Source organism: Cryptosporidium ubiquitum (genome assembly GCF_001865345.1).
Source record: "Cryptosporidium ubiquitum isolate 39726 chromosome Unknown contig_2, whole genome shotgun sequence".
NCBI lineage: Eukaryota > Apicomplexa > Conoidasida > Eucoccidiorida > Cryptosporidiidae > Cryptosporidium > Cryptosporidium ubiquitum.
This window is the reverse complement of record NW_021639842.1, coordinates 17,872-33,498: the sequence shown is the minus strand read 5'-3', so window position 1 is coordinate 33,498 and position 15,627 is coordinate 17,872. Positions and strand designations below refer to the sequence as shown.

Here is a 15,627-nt window from a genome sequence, read left to right as displayed (position 1 = left end):
CTTTTTTCATTAAAGATTTGGCCCAAATCTATTTTATTCAGGAAACTCTCAAATTATTCTTTAAATTATCTACTGTCAGAACCATTTGAACTTATTTTTCTTCTCTATTCATACTTTTCATTAACTTCCTGTTAAGAACTACCAGACTGTTTCTCTTTTAATGTACAGAGAAGAATATATATACAAACATGAGTATGTGAATCAAAAACAAGGATTTAGAAATATGAGTCAATAAGAGAATATAGAGGAAGGAATTAAATGTCAATACACTTTTTGATAACACAAATTTAAAGGATGAAATATACTTCTGGGTTACTTCAAAAAAATACTTTTTTTGGTTAAATCGTGTATAAGATGCACTTTTGCATTCAAATTTCAATAGCTCTTCTCTCTATCCACCAGTAATGGGATAAAAGTAGCTAACCTATTGCCCCCAACTCTCTAAAGAAAGCATTTTTTGTGAAAAACAAATCGTGACATTTTGAAATAGATACTTTGAAGATGTTTTGTTAAGTTAAATTAGAGAACAATTTATATATATTTATTTTTGGGTGTATTAAAATTTACTCAATAGTGGTTATGTGGGGGGAGGGGGGTTATTCCACATACATCAAATAATAATAGAAAAGAGCTCAATTTGTGTATTAACTGTTCTACCTCAAATTTAAAAAGAATTATTTGATTCAAGTATAGAATGGATCTATTGGTATATCCAAAAAAGTCTTACGATTTCTTCAATAAGTTTTAACCATAAACTTAAGAAATATCCTCAAATTATTTGCTTGCATGTAAAAAAAAAAAGTGTTTATGGTTAGCGCCTTTTAGACCTAATAGGTGTGAATACGTATAAAAGGTGCTTGTAATTCCACAAAAAAAAAAAAAAACATCACCAACATTAAAAACATTCTTTAGTTAGTTATTTAAGTTTACGAAATTATCTAAAATGAAGTTAGGCTTTGCTTTATCATTATTGTTGCTTTTCATCGGTTACTTCCGAGCAGATTCTCAAGATATCCATCAGTCCCTTAGATCGAATGCTCTTGATTTAATAAATTCTAAAAATGAACATTCCTGTGGTGAGAACTGTGAACAAAAAAAAAATAACAGATCACTTCAAGATAACACTAGTTCTAATGACCAAAGTGGATCAGTTGGGGATATAATATCGGACAATATGAACAATCTTTATAAAGATTTGGCTACTCACGGTCAAGAAGAAGCAAAAAATAAGTGGGATTCTTTAAGTACTGGAGCAAAAGCTGGTATTATCATTGCCGTAGTGGTTGTTGCAATCATCATAATTGCAGGAATTATTCACTGTTTATGTATTTGCAAACCTTGTTGTTGTTGCTAAATAACACAATTCTGAAACAAAATTACATTTAACCAAAGTAATATTGCAATTAGATTCGGATTTAAAAAAAAACGATGAGAGAAATAGAATTATAATTTTAAATGATTTAGTGAAATATTGATGAGATTAATTGAATAGATTATTAGTTGTTTGTTATTAACAAAAAAAAAATGCCGTGAAATGCAATCAACTCTAAGTATTTTTTAAATTGTGTGCATTTTTGTTTCTATTCAATATTTGATTATATTGATTCTTAATTTATTCTGATTTTTTGTGTGTAGGTTTCATATTCATCAAAAAATGACAAAATTTCATGCATGCACAAAAAAAGTTTTTTTTTCAGAAAACCTAATAAAAAACTATTTTAATTATTAATCTTCCTAAAGAATAATAATGTCAAATTTTTCTTTATTTTGTTTAAATTAAGTGTATTTTTTCTCCGTAAATCATTTCCAACATAAAAAATATTACATAGATTTTTTAAATTTATCTCATTTTCTCTGCCAACTATTTTTCATATTATTTATTATATCTGAATATTGAATGTTTAATACTTGTATTATGTATTATCTCTTCTGTATATTGTCCGGTCTATTTTAACATACACAAAAAAAATAATTGTGGCGCCCAAATGTGGCGCCTTCATGCAATTTATTTTTATAGTACCAAGTTACTGTAAAAAATGAGAAAATAAAAGATTTGAGATCACATAAATTCAGAGGAAAAAATTAAAAAGTTAAAGATATTAATAGAAGATTGGAAGGCTTTGAATTACATCAACAGGTAAAGAGGATTGTGGAGGTTTAAATTTAGGTTATGTTTAAGTTTAATAATAATAATATAAATTCTCAGAATGTACTTAAAAATATATTCAACATGAGATATTCTTTTAATAGTGGTCAATTAAACTCTTATGGTGGAATCGGAAATACAGATCAAGGAATATCCAGGAACGATAAGGGGGGAGTAGTAAGTTACAATGGAATTGGATTTGTGAATCAACAGAATTACCTAGAACAGCTAATAAAGTACCAGAAAGCCCAGCTTCAACAGCAACAGCAGCAACTTTTACTTACTCAACAACAGTATGAATACAATTTACAACTTCAATACCAATACCAACTGCAACAACAATTAAATCAGAGCCACCTAAATGTACACCAGAATCCACACATTCACAACCATCAAGTAAATTTGACGGGAGTAGCAGGAACAGTGGATTCCCAAGTAAATGAAAAGGTTGAAAATATGTATTCAGGGGTTTATTATTCAAATAATCAAGAAGAATTTCAATCATTAGAGCCATATGAAATAATAATAATACCAAAGTGCGATAATACTGTAACAGTAAGAGATGTTTCACATGTAGATCTAAGTAAGAACAGGAACTCTAGATCTCGAGAAATGGAGATTGAGGTTGAGATTAAAAAAGGGGATAAAGATATTGAGCTTGAAAATATTAGAGACGAAATTCTCAGTGAAAAGAAGATCAGTATGAATTCTGATAAAAATCAAGAAATAGAGGTAAATGTTTATGAGACAAAGATCTATAAAGGAGATTTATGCTCAAAAAATGATGTTACCCAAATATTGGACGATTTAAGTTCTGATTCACTTAATAATCGCAATATAGAAGTGGATTTGAATGAGTGTTATGAAATCCAAGATGAACAAATTTTAGGGAGTGAGTCAGAACCCGAAGAGAGATGTTCGTATGACAATCAAGGAGAAATTGAGATAGAGGAGGATTCAATTTTAGTTATAAAGTACAAAAATGATCATGTTGGGACAGATATTTTAGACCTCATGGAACGGAACATTGACAATTGTGTAATTGATGGTAATTCTTATTACTATGAGAATTTTGTGAGATCATTCAGCTCTGGAAATCATTCTTCTTACGAAGACCAAGCTGGACAAAACTTGATTGGATTTGGAGTTAATCACTGCTATCTTGTCAATCATGACTCTCTTCTGCAAGCTTGTCATAACTCCGAACTTGTTGAGATTTTAGAAGACGGGGAGGAGGAAAATGATGAGGAACAACAACAACAACGAAACAAAGATGAAGATCAGAGGAAAGAGATAGAAGAAGAGAAACAGGTTGAAGAAACACAAAAAAAGGTAGAGGGAGGGACAGATGCTAATAGTGAAGCAGAAAGTTCCAGTAATAGCAAGAAAAGTCTGGAAGAACTAAATGAAAAGATTCAGAGGTTTAATTTGCTTTTGGAGAAGATAAATAAAATGGAGCAAATGAATATTTCATTTAAGGAAGCATTTCTAAGTGAAAAATGGAATGCAAGCTCCAATATGGCTAGTGGATTTAAGGATTTGGATGATAATGAGAACAAACTGGATGAAAACCAGTCAGAGGATGACAAAAGCATTTCTGAATATAGTGTTTTGGACACAGTCAAGGATATTTATGACAGTAATTCACATATTATTTATAAGGATGTAAGGAATAGTAAATGTGAGAGTTCTTCTGAAAGATTGGACGATGTAGAAAACGAACTTGAGCAAGGTGAGGAACAGGTGCAGAGATATATTCAAGCGATTAATGACTACTTTGCCAACGAAGGACTTCTAGGTGTGTGTGAGTCAAGACTTAACACTCACAGATGGGAGAGAAACTATGAAAACGCTATGAGTTCCTTAAATAACCAATTCAAGGATTCCTCCTACAACTCGGATGCCATCTCCAAGTCAGATTCCAGTTCTGTTGCTGACTCTGAAGTCGATTCTGAAGCTAATATAGATATAGATGAGATCAAGGATGATGAGGTTATAGCAGGGATAGAAAATAAAATTAGTGGTGAAGAACAAGAGAATAGTCTAGTTCCTTTTGGAGAGCCAGGAAAAGTATTTACCAATAAGTTAGTCCATAACAAACATAACCCAGAAGAAAAATGCTCAAACCAAGATTTAAGCCAAATAAATGTTGAAGATACAAAAGCTTTAGTGAAAAGCCCTACAGAAAACCCCCAATCTACTGCTAATGCAAGCCAAGAAGCTCACTTGTTTACTGTAAATCCTGGCCACACTGAAACTGAAATGGCGGCACCTAACTTAACTTCTGGAACAGTTTTAATATCAAGTAACTCAACAAAATGCCATCAAAGAGTGAAAATACCAATGATTAACATCCCTAGCTCAGATGATATTCCCAAAAAAATATCTAAACCTGACATTTTAAAGAAATCACAAAATGATTTTAATAAAAAAGGAAAAACTTTTTTACATGCAAACTCTACACAAAAAAATGTCAGTTTGGCGGGAAATCATTCCAATAAAGAGGCAAAAAAAGATAATGAAATTTTAACAAGACTTTCTCAGTGCAGGGTAATCAACTCAAAGACCATAAAACTGGTTACAAACAGCAATAAAAACTTAAATGATAGTGATAATATCAACACAAATGGAAATGAACAAAATACCACAAATTTAAGACCTAGAATGAACACATGTTCTGTTGCATTTCCAAGTTCTAATTATTCACCATACATATATAATAATTTTAATCAACATACAAATAAACTTACATGCGAAAAAATAACTAGAGGGCCGGTATATAATAATAGTTTTGGCGGTAAATGTGTGAATAGTCAAAATAAACCACAAGTTCCTGTCCTGGCAAGAAAAGAACCAAATTTGGGATTTAGATCATTAATAAGTAATGGAATAAAGGTAAATGTAACTGAATTAATGAAACCAAGAGTGATTCGTAAGTGAATAGAGTAAGAAATACAAATTAAGGAGAAGAATTATGTTATATAAATTAATTATTTTAATTTAAAAACCTAACTAAGCAGTAATATAAAAAAGGTGTAAATGAAATTATCAGCGGTTTTGGACTGGAAACCCAATGAAATAATTAGGGAATGATATTCAAAGAGTCTCTATGTCTAAATTTATGTTTAATTCTTTCACATGGATGGTAACAAAGTTGACTACCATAAATAGTTATTATGTAATCATTAAAAATCACAATTCCAAAAATACTCTGGTTTTTTAAAATGGTTCTCACCCTATTATCAGTAGAAATGATTACAAAGGTCTCTTTGGTTTCCTTAACAACAATTCCTTGAATATTTACACAGCTTTTGTTTCTGCTAGAAATTACATTCATTATACTTCCATGTAAATCTGCTTGGGAAATACTTTGGGATAATTGAGAAAACCTGATTCCTCCTCTTACTCCTGTGGCACCACTAGAACCACCATATGTTGAGCTTGACTCCGTTAGTCCCTTAATATACTGCTTCCAAAGTTGATGAAGTGGAATGAAATGTGAATAACTTAACTTTTTTAGTTTAATTTCTTTGGCGATATCAAAAAACCCCTCGTTCTTAAAAACTTTATGGTTCAACTTCTTCAGACCTTGTTCATTTTGAGCCGGCTTTTCTTCCTTCACTTTATCCATTCGGATTACACTGGTTGTAATACCTGTCAACTTTGGATTTGAGGTCCCATACCCCAATTGTTTTAATTCATCCATACCACTTGAATACCCCAAATAATTTTCCACATCTCTCATAACCTTTAAGTCAAGGCCAGTATCTTCTAAAGAACCATAGACTGTCTTTGAATTCAAATTATCGTTTCCAAAACATGGCACTTTTTCTTGGTCAGTGAAAATACTATAAATTGAATGGCCTCTATCACTCTCAAAATTATCCTTCTCCATTGAAAATATAAAAATATATATGCTTTCTACACGACCCACATCAAACTTTACCTCACTTTGCTTTTAATTCTGATTTGATACTTTCAGAATTTTATAAAATATTTACTATGATTCAAAACCTGATTAATACTTATAATAAACCTATTTGTGCCCGGTTTTGGCGCCATTTTTTAGATTTTTGTTTATTTCAATATTTTTAATATTGGAAAAATATAAAATAGTGATATTTGAAAATACCTGTTTTTTTGCTGATTAATTGATAATTGAAAATTATCTGTTCTATTATGTATCTCAATGATATATTTTGTCTGTAAATACACCACTTTACCAATACTTTTAATCTATTCTCCTTGTATGTTTGTTCTCCAATTTAGTCCAAAGATCAAAAAGACTTGAAAAACTTCTATTTCGAGTACTTTCAGGTAAACTGCTATTCTGAACAGCTTCAAAAGCTGATTTTGCGTCCTCTTTATTTTCAAACAGATTTAGAAGGGAAACTGGTAAAATGAAAAGAAACAATTTGATGTTTTCTTGATTGACAGAGGTAGAACTTTCAAAATCATTATATTCTGATACTTTTAGAAGAAAATCCAGATCTAAGTGTGCTTCGGAGTTTTTTTCTGAGTCAAACAAATTAAATGAATCGTCAGTTTTATTTAAATGATTTTTCAAGTATAAGCTAGAATGATTGATTAAGACCAGAATTGAATAGATCTGGAACCTGATTATATGCATTTCTGATCTAATATTGCTAATATGCTCAAAATTAAAGTATCTCCAGTAGGAATCTCTGTTTATTAGCTTTTTTCTTATGATCACAATTGACCTAATTAAAGGTTCCACTTTGTGTAATTGTACTAAATCAAAATTACCATCAGATTCTGAATTGGAATTTAATCTAAAAAATGAGACCAACTCTTGAAGAGAATCCTTCTGTGAAATTGAACTTATTGTTAAGTTTCTCAATACTCTACCTTCAGTTTTAAAAAAATTGTCCAGAACGCAAGTTAATGAAAGAAAAGTAAGTATTCTATTTAAATATTCCAAAAGTTCCCTCCATAGTCTAAGATTCCAAGGAGAACACTCAATACTTTCGATCAAATAAACCAAACTCAAATGATGAAAAAAACCCTCAGCAATTTCGGAGCTGTCTCCTTTTTTAATCACATTCATTAATGCTCTACTAAGAACATCACTAAATGGGTTTCTAATAGCTTCCAAACTAATTTTTCTCTCCAGACTTTTTTGGTGACCTGAAAAAACCTCAAGATAGTCCTGCACTTCCATTTCATCTAGCCTTTCGATCTCTGATAGGTTGTATGTTAAATATCCCAACAAATTGGATGTAACCTTAAATCCTGTAAGTAATGACAAATCCTTACAGGAATTCCTACTCAAATATAGATCCAGAAGTTCTCTTGGAGGGGAAATCCCCTCAGCTAAACAACTCATCATACATTTCTTAATATCATCATTTTCTGTGTCATCTCTTAGTATTAAACTATATAAGGTATAGAGGAAGTTATTGCCCAATTTCCAGTATATGCATTTTGCATCCAGACTTTGTAGTATTTCACTTTTATCCTCATATTTCAATAGCTCTAAAGTACAGTATAATATATAGTCTCTAAATATAACATTATTTTTACCTATATTATTCAGCAGCAATATCCAGCTACTTCTTGTTCTTCTCTTTAAAACAACTTTCATTACATTATCCAAACATTGTAAAATTTCCACAGCCGACATACTTCTAAAGTGTTCAGACCCCACGCTGTTTAAAAGCAATCTGAGAAGATTTAATGTTGAACTTTCATCCACGGACGTACTTAATTCCCAATTCACCAGGTGTGTTAGCTGGCGACGCAAACTATTCACTATTCCCATAGCTCCTCTTCCTCCCAAAACTTTTCTTTTGACCACCTCTGACATGCTCTCCTCTTTAGTCAAACCCAAGTTTAATTTCTTCTCAATTTTGGGTAAATCTACAAATTTCCTTTTTTTTCCTGTCACTTTTTTCCATGATCATCTTTTTTTCTTCTATAAAAAGCTCACTTTGGCGCCTAAACACGTAATATAAAATTAATCAGATAAAAACAAATTTCTCAATACAAATCGAGTCTTACCTAAGATAGATTTTAGGCTCTGGAAGTGGGTATATGGTATATATCTAGGCTCTGAGACCAATCAAGTTAATATCAGGTTAATCTAAGAAGCTAGGCACCAAGGTAACATCAATTGACTATTAGAATTGAGCTTCTGAACGACAAATATCAGTAAAAGATATTAAAAAGATTCCAACACATTACTTTGAAGATTTGCTTATCATTTATGATAAAAAAGTGGCTTATTTTGACCACTTTTTCGGTACCCATATTGTAATTTAAAATACTTAAAACTTAACTACTATAGGAATATACATATATATATATATATATATACATATATATAATTCTACTACTTTCCGAATATAGTTTACAACTAAAATCAAAATGAATACTAATGACAGAATTCCAGATGACTTCAAAATTATTCTTCCTGGAGAAAAAATATCCATTAATTCTCAAGAATCAAGGAAAAGTAAGTTTGAACTTTGATGATATATTTTGGCTTATTAATCCTATTGTAGGCCAAATAGCTGGTGTTGAATGTAAGAGGCCATATTGGCCTTATGATAAAATAATCTTATCTTTTAAAGGATGTGTAAGTTTGAAATCTATTCCCATTTTTCTCTTATTTATTGTTTCAGTACATTCCAAAAAAAGGAGATGTTGTTGTGGGAACAGTAATTAACAAGCTTGGAGAATTTTATAAGGTATGTTATCTTTAAGTGACTTCAATCTTCAAGAAATTTAACTCTGAACTTCAAGGTTTCACTCAACTACTCTCATGATGGAATCCTTTCAGATATGGCGTTTGAAGGGGCAACTAAAAGAAACAAACCAAATCTAATTCCTGGAAATTATTTATGTTCAAGAATAAGCTATGTAGACCTTGAAAGCGGGGAAATCGAGCTTACATGCATTACTCCTGAGGAGAAGAAAGCATGGTCAAATAACGAAAATTATTTGGGGGTTTTAAAAAATTCCAACTATAAAAATACCAATGTTATTGAGGAGTACTCAAAATCCGTCAGGCCCGGATCTTCTGGAGAAAATCACTCATGTATAAAAGACGGTATGGCAGTTACTGTGCCCCAGTCTGTTGCTCAAATACTTCTTGCTGACCAAAGTTATGTCCTAAAAGTTCTTTCCAAGTACTTTGCCTATGAGATTTGTGTTGGACAAAATGGCGTTGTTTGGTTCTCAGCATCAACAACCAAAGAAATGCTTCTCATTATGAGTGCTTTAAAAATTATACCGAATTGTACAAAGGCGCAGGTAAGCTTAATTAATAATAAACTGCGGGTTTCCGAAATTACATATAAATATTACTATTTCACTATCTTTCTCTTTTTAAATTTACAGCTTGAAGTTATCATAGAAAGTTTCTGGAATAAGATTCAATCGCAATCATAGTTTTTGCTTCAGGATCCCGATTTAATTTTTTATAGTTACATATTAATAACTATATTTACTGCTTTATTTTATTTGACTCTTTCCCCATATTTAGGCAGTATACCGCGTAAACATGCATAGCTATGTGCTCGTACTTTTGTAAAAAAAAAAAAGGAATAATCATTTAATACATATCTACCTATTGAAGTAGCTTTTGTTTAAGGAAGACATTACAAATTTTTTCCTGGCTTGCAAGGAAGAAATTTTCTCCTGTGTAACTTTTTCATTGTAATTAAAAGTGTTCATATTATCATCAAAAATTTCCGTTAGTTGATTTCTTAAAAACTTATCTTCATTCCAACCCATGTTAGTACTCATAAATTCCAAAACTTTAGTGTAAACGGCTCTCCTGTTTTGAAACCACTTTCTGGATAATTTGTTTTGATCCAAACAAATAGAGTTAGAAATTTCCAAAGAAGAATCTCTGTTAATCATAGAGTTGAAAATTGCCGTTCCATAATGAAAAAGCCAATGGGCATACTCAATAATATATATTCCACAGTCAAAGTTGTTTTCCTGAAAAGGAAGATTCTTTGGATTATATATAATCTCCCAGTTACTAAGAGATCTAAAAGTTACCGACATACTATCATTTGTATTATTTATATCAGAGGTATTTACAGTAGTTTTAGTTGTAAAGACATTATTATTAGTAGTAGTAGTATTTGTAACGGTAATATTAGCATTAAGAATGGCTGGTTCATTCCCAGTTTCCAGAAGATCCGAATAGCTATCGTTATTTCGTCTCTCTATATCTAAGAACTTCAAAATCTTCATTATTGCCTTTCTCTTTTCGTATTGCCCAATATTTTTACCTCCAAGAGAATCCATACATATAATCCACCCTTTGTTGGAGCCTTCAATATTTGCGTGTGAGCTATTTCTATATAAAGAAGATTTCATCAAATTAAAAATTTTATAGGGATGGCAAATAACGATTAACCACCAATGGCTAGTTTGGCTGCAATACATTGGAATTACAATTGCATCATTTAGTAGTAATGGAGTAGAAACTCTTTTGACCCATTTCCTTAGTCTTAAATACTCCTCATCATTATCACCACACATACTTAGAATTGTATAGAATAGACTACTAAATACACAGTATTTACCACCAGAACAGTTTTCTCTAATTCCAACACATGATTCCTTAGAAAATTCCATAAAAAAGTCAAGAATCAAGTCATCCAAATAACCATTATCTTTTAATTGTTTTATGGCTTTATCCAAACCCAAACAAATACCATTGAAGTTTATGGATTTCTGCCCCTGAATATAACTATTTGTGGAAATTACACTCATTTTCTCTGTTTGAATAACTACTTCACACAGAACTTTCTTTTTTCAAAAAAGTAAATTGTGAGTATTTAAGACTCCCTTTCCTTTTAATATACCACTATTGAATACCCAGTTGTCCCTGTATTAATTTTTCATTAATCTCAAAAAAAAAAAAAAAGATTCAATAAAATAATCTCAAACTCAGCTAGAACTATTATGCATGACGAGACTTGTTTTTTTCCTTATAAGCAGTTTTTTTGCCTTTTTTTTTCCAGGGAGCGTTGCCACTAGTATGCAATAAATTTAATTTTAAAAAAAAGTATATTAAAAAAGTACTTAATTTATAATCCTTGTATTCAACTAAGTCCAACAAAACTTATTCTTGCAAATCTATTCCACAACTCTATTCCTACTCTTTACCTCTTATTATTTCTTCCTTATTTACTCATTTATCTCACCTTAAATTCCCACATTCAACTCGCAATTACAATTATTTTTGACTATAGTGTTAACCCGCCCTAAATGCCCCGCCCAAATATTGGCGGAAATATGACTTTTTTTAAAGTAAGAATTGACTTTAATTAATAAGGAAAAAGCTACATAAAACCTGGAATAATTTTTTAAAAAGCGGAAAAGGAGAGTAATTGCTACGGATTTGCCTGGTTATAGGAAGTAGTTTAGAAAGAATATAGAGTAGAAGAAATGAAGGAAGATAAATCAGAATTGACTCATATTGAAGACGAGGTTGAGATGGAAGGTGAAGAAGCAATTACGAACAAATCTGCAATAGCCGACCCAATCTTTGGAGGAAAGCTTTTGGAAAGGTGTCTTAAGCTTGTAAAAAAAGTTCAAGAATATGAAAAGGAAGAGAGAAAGGAAAAAGGAAGCAAGAAGACTAGATATATACGTAGAGGAGTACACGAAGTTACAAAAAGCATACGTAAGGGTCAGAAAGGGCTTGTTTTAATAGCCTGTGATATTCATCCAGTGGATATTATTGCACATATTCCGATTTTGTGTGAAGAAAAAAATATTTACTATGGATATCTTGGAAGTAAAAAGACCTTGGGGACTATATGTAAATCAAAGAGACCAGCTAGTGTACTAATGATTTCATTTAACAACGAAAGTTCTGTTCAAGATAAACCGTTTTATAGCATTTATAGCAAAGTTATCTCAAATATTAAAAAGGTGCATCCATACATATAATTAGATACTATTATTATGGTAGATATTTTTTTCTTTTATAATGAGCTTATTATGTCTCTAACCACGTTTGAATCTAGTATTTGATTTTTTAAAGTATCCTTATTTTTGTCTCGTTGAATTTGTTCATTATAATTATTGTTTTCCATCTTTTCATCGCATTCACTTTGACAGAAATCCTCAGTCTTTTCTCTAATTATCGTATAACATGTATTAGAGATTGGCAAGAGCTTCACTCTTGACTTCTTAAGGTGATCCTTATAAAGTCCAACATTCTTTAATTCTGGAGAGGAGCTCTCTAGCATTGATTCCGATTTGAATGATTTCAAACTAACAATTTCACTCAGCTTATTTAAAATCTCAGTTTTTTCATCCTCTGAATGTTCATTAATATTAGTATTAAAATTCAATTAGAGTTAGATCAGAAAACTTACCTGATAATATTATATTTTTTCCCTGATCTTCAAGTATCTCTCTAATCTTTAGTTTCCTAATATTTAAGGGAATACAATTTATAATATAATCACCATATAAGTTCAACCTTTGCTTCTCTTGCTCTGTGACAAGCTCCAATTGTTGCTTGTATGAAAGCTTGATAAAATTCTCAATATCTACATAATAATTCAATATTATTATATGTGTAATTTGCAATGATAATGATATTCTCTCTGTTCATTACCTCTCAACCAGTTAACAAATGCACTCTTTCTGGTCTGAGAGAAATTTACAAAGAAACTTACTTGATAAATCGCCGTTTATCCTAATGTTCTCCATTTTATTATTTTTTTTGATTCCACAACTCTGTAATTGTTGCTAATATTCAACCACTTCTGAGTAAACCGTTGCAGAAACTTTCTTATTTTGAGTTCCTACTTTTAACAATAGCATCAAAGCGTGATTTTTATTTTAATCTGACCAAAAAAATTAGAATTAACTCCGTATAAACCAATCACATACTTTATTTGCTATTATTTGCTATATATTATTTAAAAGAGATTAGGCGGCACACAGTATATAATTACTTTCCCATGCACTATATATATTAATGCTATTTATAAAAATAAATACCAAAATCACTAGAGTTAAAATTAATTTTACTTTAAATTAAAATATTTTTCTTTCTTTCTACAGTGTTTCATCCTACTTGGAAATGTGGTACCCTAACCGCATTTACTCAATACCTTGGACTTCTCAGACAGCTTCTACCTAAGATTACTTTTAGAATACAAATCTATATTGCATATATGCGTAGCTACTGTATTCATAGCCTTTGTGGCCTAAGATGCATGCACACTATTTCTGAAATTTAAATCACTAATGTGGCGCCTCCCCACATTTATTAAATAAATTTTGTACTATTTATTTCAAAAAATAAAACAGTTATTTATTAGAGTATTTCTCTCACAAATAATATGCATGCAACTTGAATAGGATGATGGAGGAAGTTGTTGCTTTTCATAAAAATTTTTGGGGCTGCAAATGAAGAGTCATCTCGCCGAGCTATTAAGCATTTTTTTTTCGAGGAATCACACTGTTTTATTCACTTTTCAATATTTTCATTATTTAAACTGTAGTATTTTCTTGCTTTAATTTTATTAATTATCGTAAGGTTATGGTTATTTACCCTCTTATAAATTACTTAAAAGTACATGTTTATGCATGCAACTTGACCACTTTTTCCCAGTGATAGAACATATATTCATATAAAATTTAGGCTATAAAAAAACCAAAGAAAACGTGTAATTAATCTGTTTAAACTTTCAGACTAATAAATCACTGGAAGAATTCTCAGATCCTGGAAATTTGAATATTTTATAATGTAAATTGCTATAATTTCTGAGAACAACTCACTAATAGCTTTCCCTAAATATATAATCCTACAATCCAATAGAAAATATATTCTAATCTTCGCATTCACAGAACAATTGTTTTCTATATGCAATTTTAAGTCTAAAACATAACACAGGGTAGGTAGAAGAACAAAGTAGACCTGTTCCTGAGAATATTAACCTCAGTTAACTCAAGTGAGTTTTAACATTTAAATAGAAGACAAATAAATATATTCTGAATAGACTGATGAATATATGTATATATATAAGCTACATATTCACACGCATTAGCAAATTGCAATTAAACAAATTTCTCCGCAAACTTCTCAGTTAATTGAACAAAAACAAACCGTACTGCTAAATATGTGAAATATACTCCAACTTAAATAAAATTCTTAATTATCCACATTTTTTGTTAATTTGGAATTATTATAACTTTTTTATTCAATATTTTTAAGTAAATGTACTTATTGTCGTTAACAATTAGGCGGGAAAAGAGATTTATTTCTTTTTGTAAAGGAAAGTGCGTTCTAACAAATTAAAGAAAAAGACCAAAGTTTTAACAAGTACATTGGGGGAGAATAAACTAAAAATATAAGCAGAAAAGTCATATTTTAGGATTTTTAGAAACTTCGAGGAGCTTTTATATTTTCACCAAGAAAGTGGAGTATTTAGATAACCAAGTTTTTGGTAAAAATAGGGGAATTATAGTCTAACTAGGAGGTGATAATAAACTTTAGGACGTCTGGGGTGGGAAAGAAGAATCATGTTAAGCGTCATGACGTACTGATAGTTTATGTTCTTGTCATCAAGTACGTCTATTAGAGTATGAATAAACGTAAGGAAAGACCTGAGGGAATTGAGGTGCCCTGCCATGAGCAACTGGTGGGTAATAATTTTGATATATATGGATTTGGAGATAAGAGGCGAAACTTGAATGATTATTACAATGGCAGACAATTACTAGGATTTATTGGAGATATTTGTGAGAAGGAAAATTCCACCCTTTCTTCAGGAAGAGGAGAAATTCCTAGGACTGAAACTGAAACTGAAACAGGAGCTGAACCCGGATTAGTGACTGGAGTTGTTTCCGAAACAGTAGAAAGAGGAGGATTAGCAGTACTGGATACAGCAGAAGAACAGCAAAATTACGGGCAGCTTGTTCAAAAGTATGAGAATCTACAAAACAGCCATGCTACCTTGCAAAAGGTAGTTAAGTCATTGTTGGATAAGCTTTCACAGCTGAATGAGCTGTGCTCACAAAAAGACAGGGAACTTAGTGAGTATAAAGTCCAACTCAAAAAATTAGTCGATGCAAATGAAACACTGAATATGTATATTCAATCATCTCATTCTTCTCTAATGAGTAATAGCATGATCAATAAATTTGGTTCAGATATTTATTGAAAATGTTAATTTGCTGTTCGAAATATATTAAAATTTTAGATTTCAATTATTTTTATTATTTGTTTTCTTTTTCCACTTTTGTTGTGTGGTGTGCCTTTAAAATTATTGTGCATATTTCCCAATGTGACTAAAGCCATGCACCAATTTTTTTTTTTGGTTTAAAAAATTTTTATATATTAAAAATAACTTTAATTTTTTCAATATAAGAAGATCATTTGGATTTTAAATGACATTATTGTTTCAAAATCAATTTGAATCTGAAATTAAGAAAGTGATACAATAAAGTTTGAGATTTGTGTGTAATCTTTA

At 30.7% G+C, this 15,627-nt stretch overlaps 9 protein-coding genes across 9 annotated transcripts; 5 read left to right on the top strand and 4 right to left on the bottom strand.

The window, feature by feature from the left end:
• Positions 1-943: 943 nt before the first annotated feature.
• cubi_00896 (uncharacterized protein) lies at positions 944-1,354 on the top strand (the record flags this gene model as incomplete). The annotated part of the gene is made up of 1 exon (XM_029017908.1): positions 944-1,354. One exon carries the CDS (start codon positions 944-946, stop codon positions 1,352-1,354), a length of 411 nt encoding a protein of 136 aa, XP_028872859.1.
• An 816-nt stretch (positions 1,355-2,170) lies between these two features.
• On the top strand, positions 2,171-5,086 carry cubi_00895 (uncharacterized protein; the record flags this gene model as incomplete). Its single annotated transcript, XM_029017907.1, has 1 exon — positions 2,171-5,086. The coding sequence occupies one exon, from the start codon at positions 2,171-2,173 to the stop codon at positions 5,084-5,086; it is 2,916 nt and encodes a 971-aa protein (XP_028872858.1).
• Positions 5,087-5,228: 142 nt separating this feature from the next.
• cubi_00894 (uncharacterized protein) lies at positions 5,229-6,041 on the bottom strand (the record flags this gene model as incomplete). Its single annotated transcript, XM_029017906.1, has 1 exon — positions 5,229-6,041. One exon carries the CDS (start codon positions 6,039-6,041, stop codon positions 5,229-5,231), a length of 813 nt encoding a protein of 270 aa, XP_028872857.1.
• A 336-nt stretch (positions 6,042-6,377) lies between these two features.
• cubi_00893 (uncharacterized protein) lies at positions 6,378-7,973 on the bottom strand (the record flags this gene model as incomplete). Its single annotated transcript, XM_029017905.1, has 1 exon — positions 6,378-7,973. The coding sequence occupies one exon, from the start codon at positions 7,971-7,973 to the stop codon at positions 6,378-6,380; it is 1,596 nt and encodes a 531-aa protein (XP_028872856.1).
• A 585-nt stretch (positions 7,974-8,558) lies between these two features.
• cubi_00892 (uncharacterized protein) lies at positions 8,559-9,701 on the top strand (the record flags this gene model as incomplete). The annotated part of the gene is made up of 4 exons (XM_029017904.1): positions 8,559-8,744; positions 8,791-8,856; positions 8,912-9,421; positions 9,654-9,701. The coding sequence occupies 4 exons, from the start codon at positions 8,559-8,561 to the stop codon at positions 9,699-9,701; spliced, it is 810 nt and encodes a 269-aa protein (XP_028872855.1).
• A 32-nt stretch (positions 9,702-9,733) lies between these two features.
• Positions 9,734-10,900, bottom strand: cubi_00891 (ULP1 like protease; the record flags this gene model as incomplete). The annotated part of the gene is made up of 1 exon (XM_029017903.1): positions 9,734-10,900. One exon carries the CDS (start codon positions 10,898-10,900, stop codon positions 9,734-9,736), a length of 1,167 nt encoding a protein of 388 aa, XP_028872854.1.
• Positions 10,901-11,578: 678 nt separating this feature from the next.
• Positions 11,579-12,085, top strand: cubi_00890 (uncharacterized protein; the record flags this gene model as incomplete). The annotated part of the gene is made up of 1 exon (XM_029017902.1): positions 11,579-12,085. One exon carries the CDS (start codon positions 11,579-11,581, stop codon positions 12,083-12,085), a length of 507 nt encoding a protein of 168 aa, XP_028872853.1.
• Positions 12,086-12,120: 35 nt separating this feature from the next.
• On the bottom strand, positions 12,121-12,856 carry cubi_00889 (uncharacterized protein; the record flags this gene model as incomplete). Its single annotated transcript, XM_029017901.1, has 3 exons — positions 12,121-12,458; positions 12,517-12,750; positions 12,823-12,856. 3 exons carry the CDS (start codon positions 12,854-12,856, stop codon positions 12,121-12,123), a joined length of 606 nt encoding a protein of 201 aa, XP_028872852.1.
• A 1,883-nt stretch (positions 12,857-14,739) lies between these two features.
• On the top strand, positions 14,740-15,318 carry cubi_00888 (uncharacterized protein; the record flags this gene model as incomplete). Its single annotated transcript, XM_029017900.1, has 1 exon — positions 14,740-15,318. The coding sequence occupies one exon, from the start codon at positions 14,740-14,742 to the stop codon at positions 15,316-15,318; it is 579 nt and encodes a 192-aa protein (XP_028872851.1).
• Between the last annotated feature and the right edge of the window lie 309 nt (positions 15,319-15,627).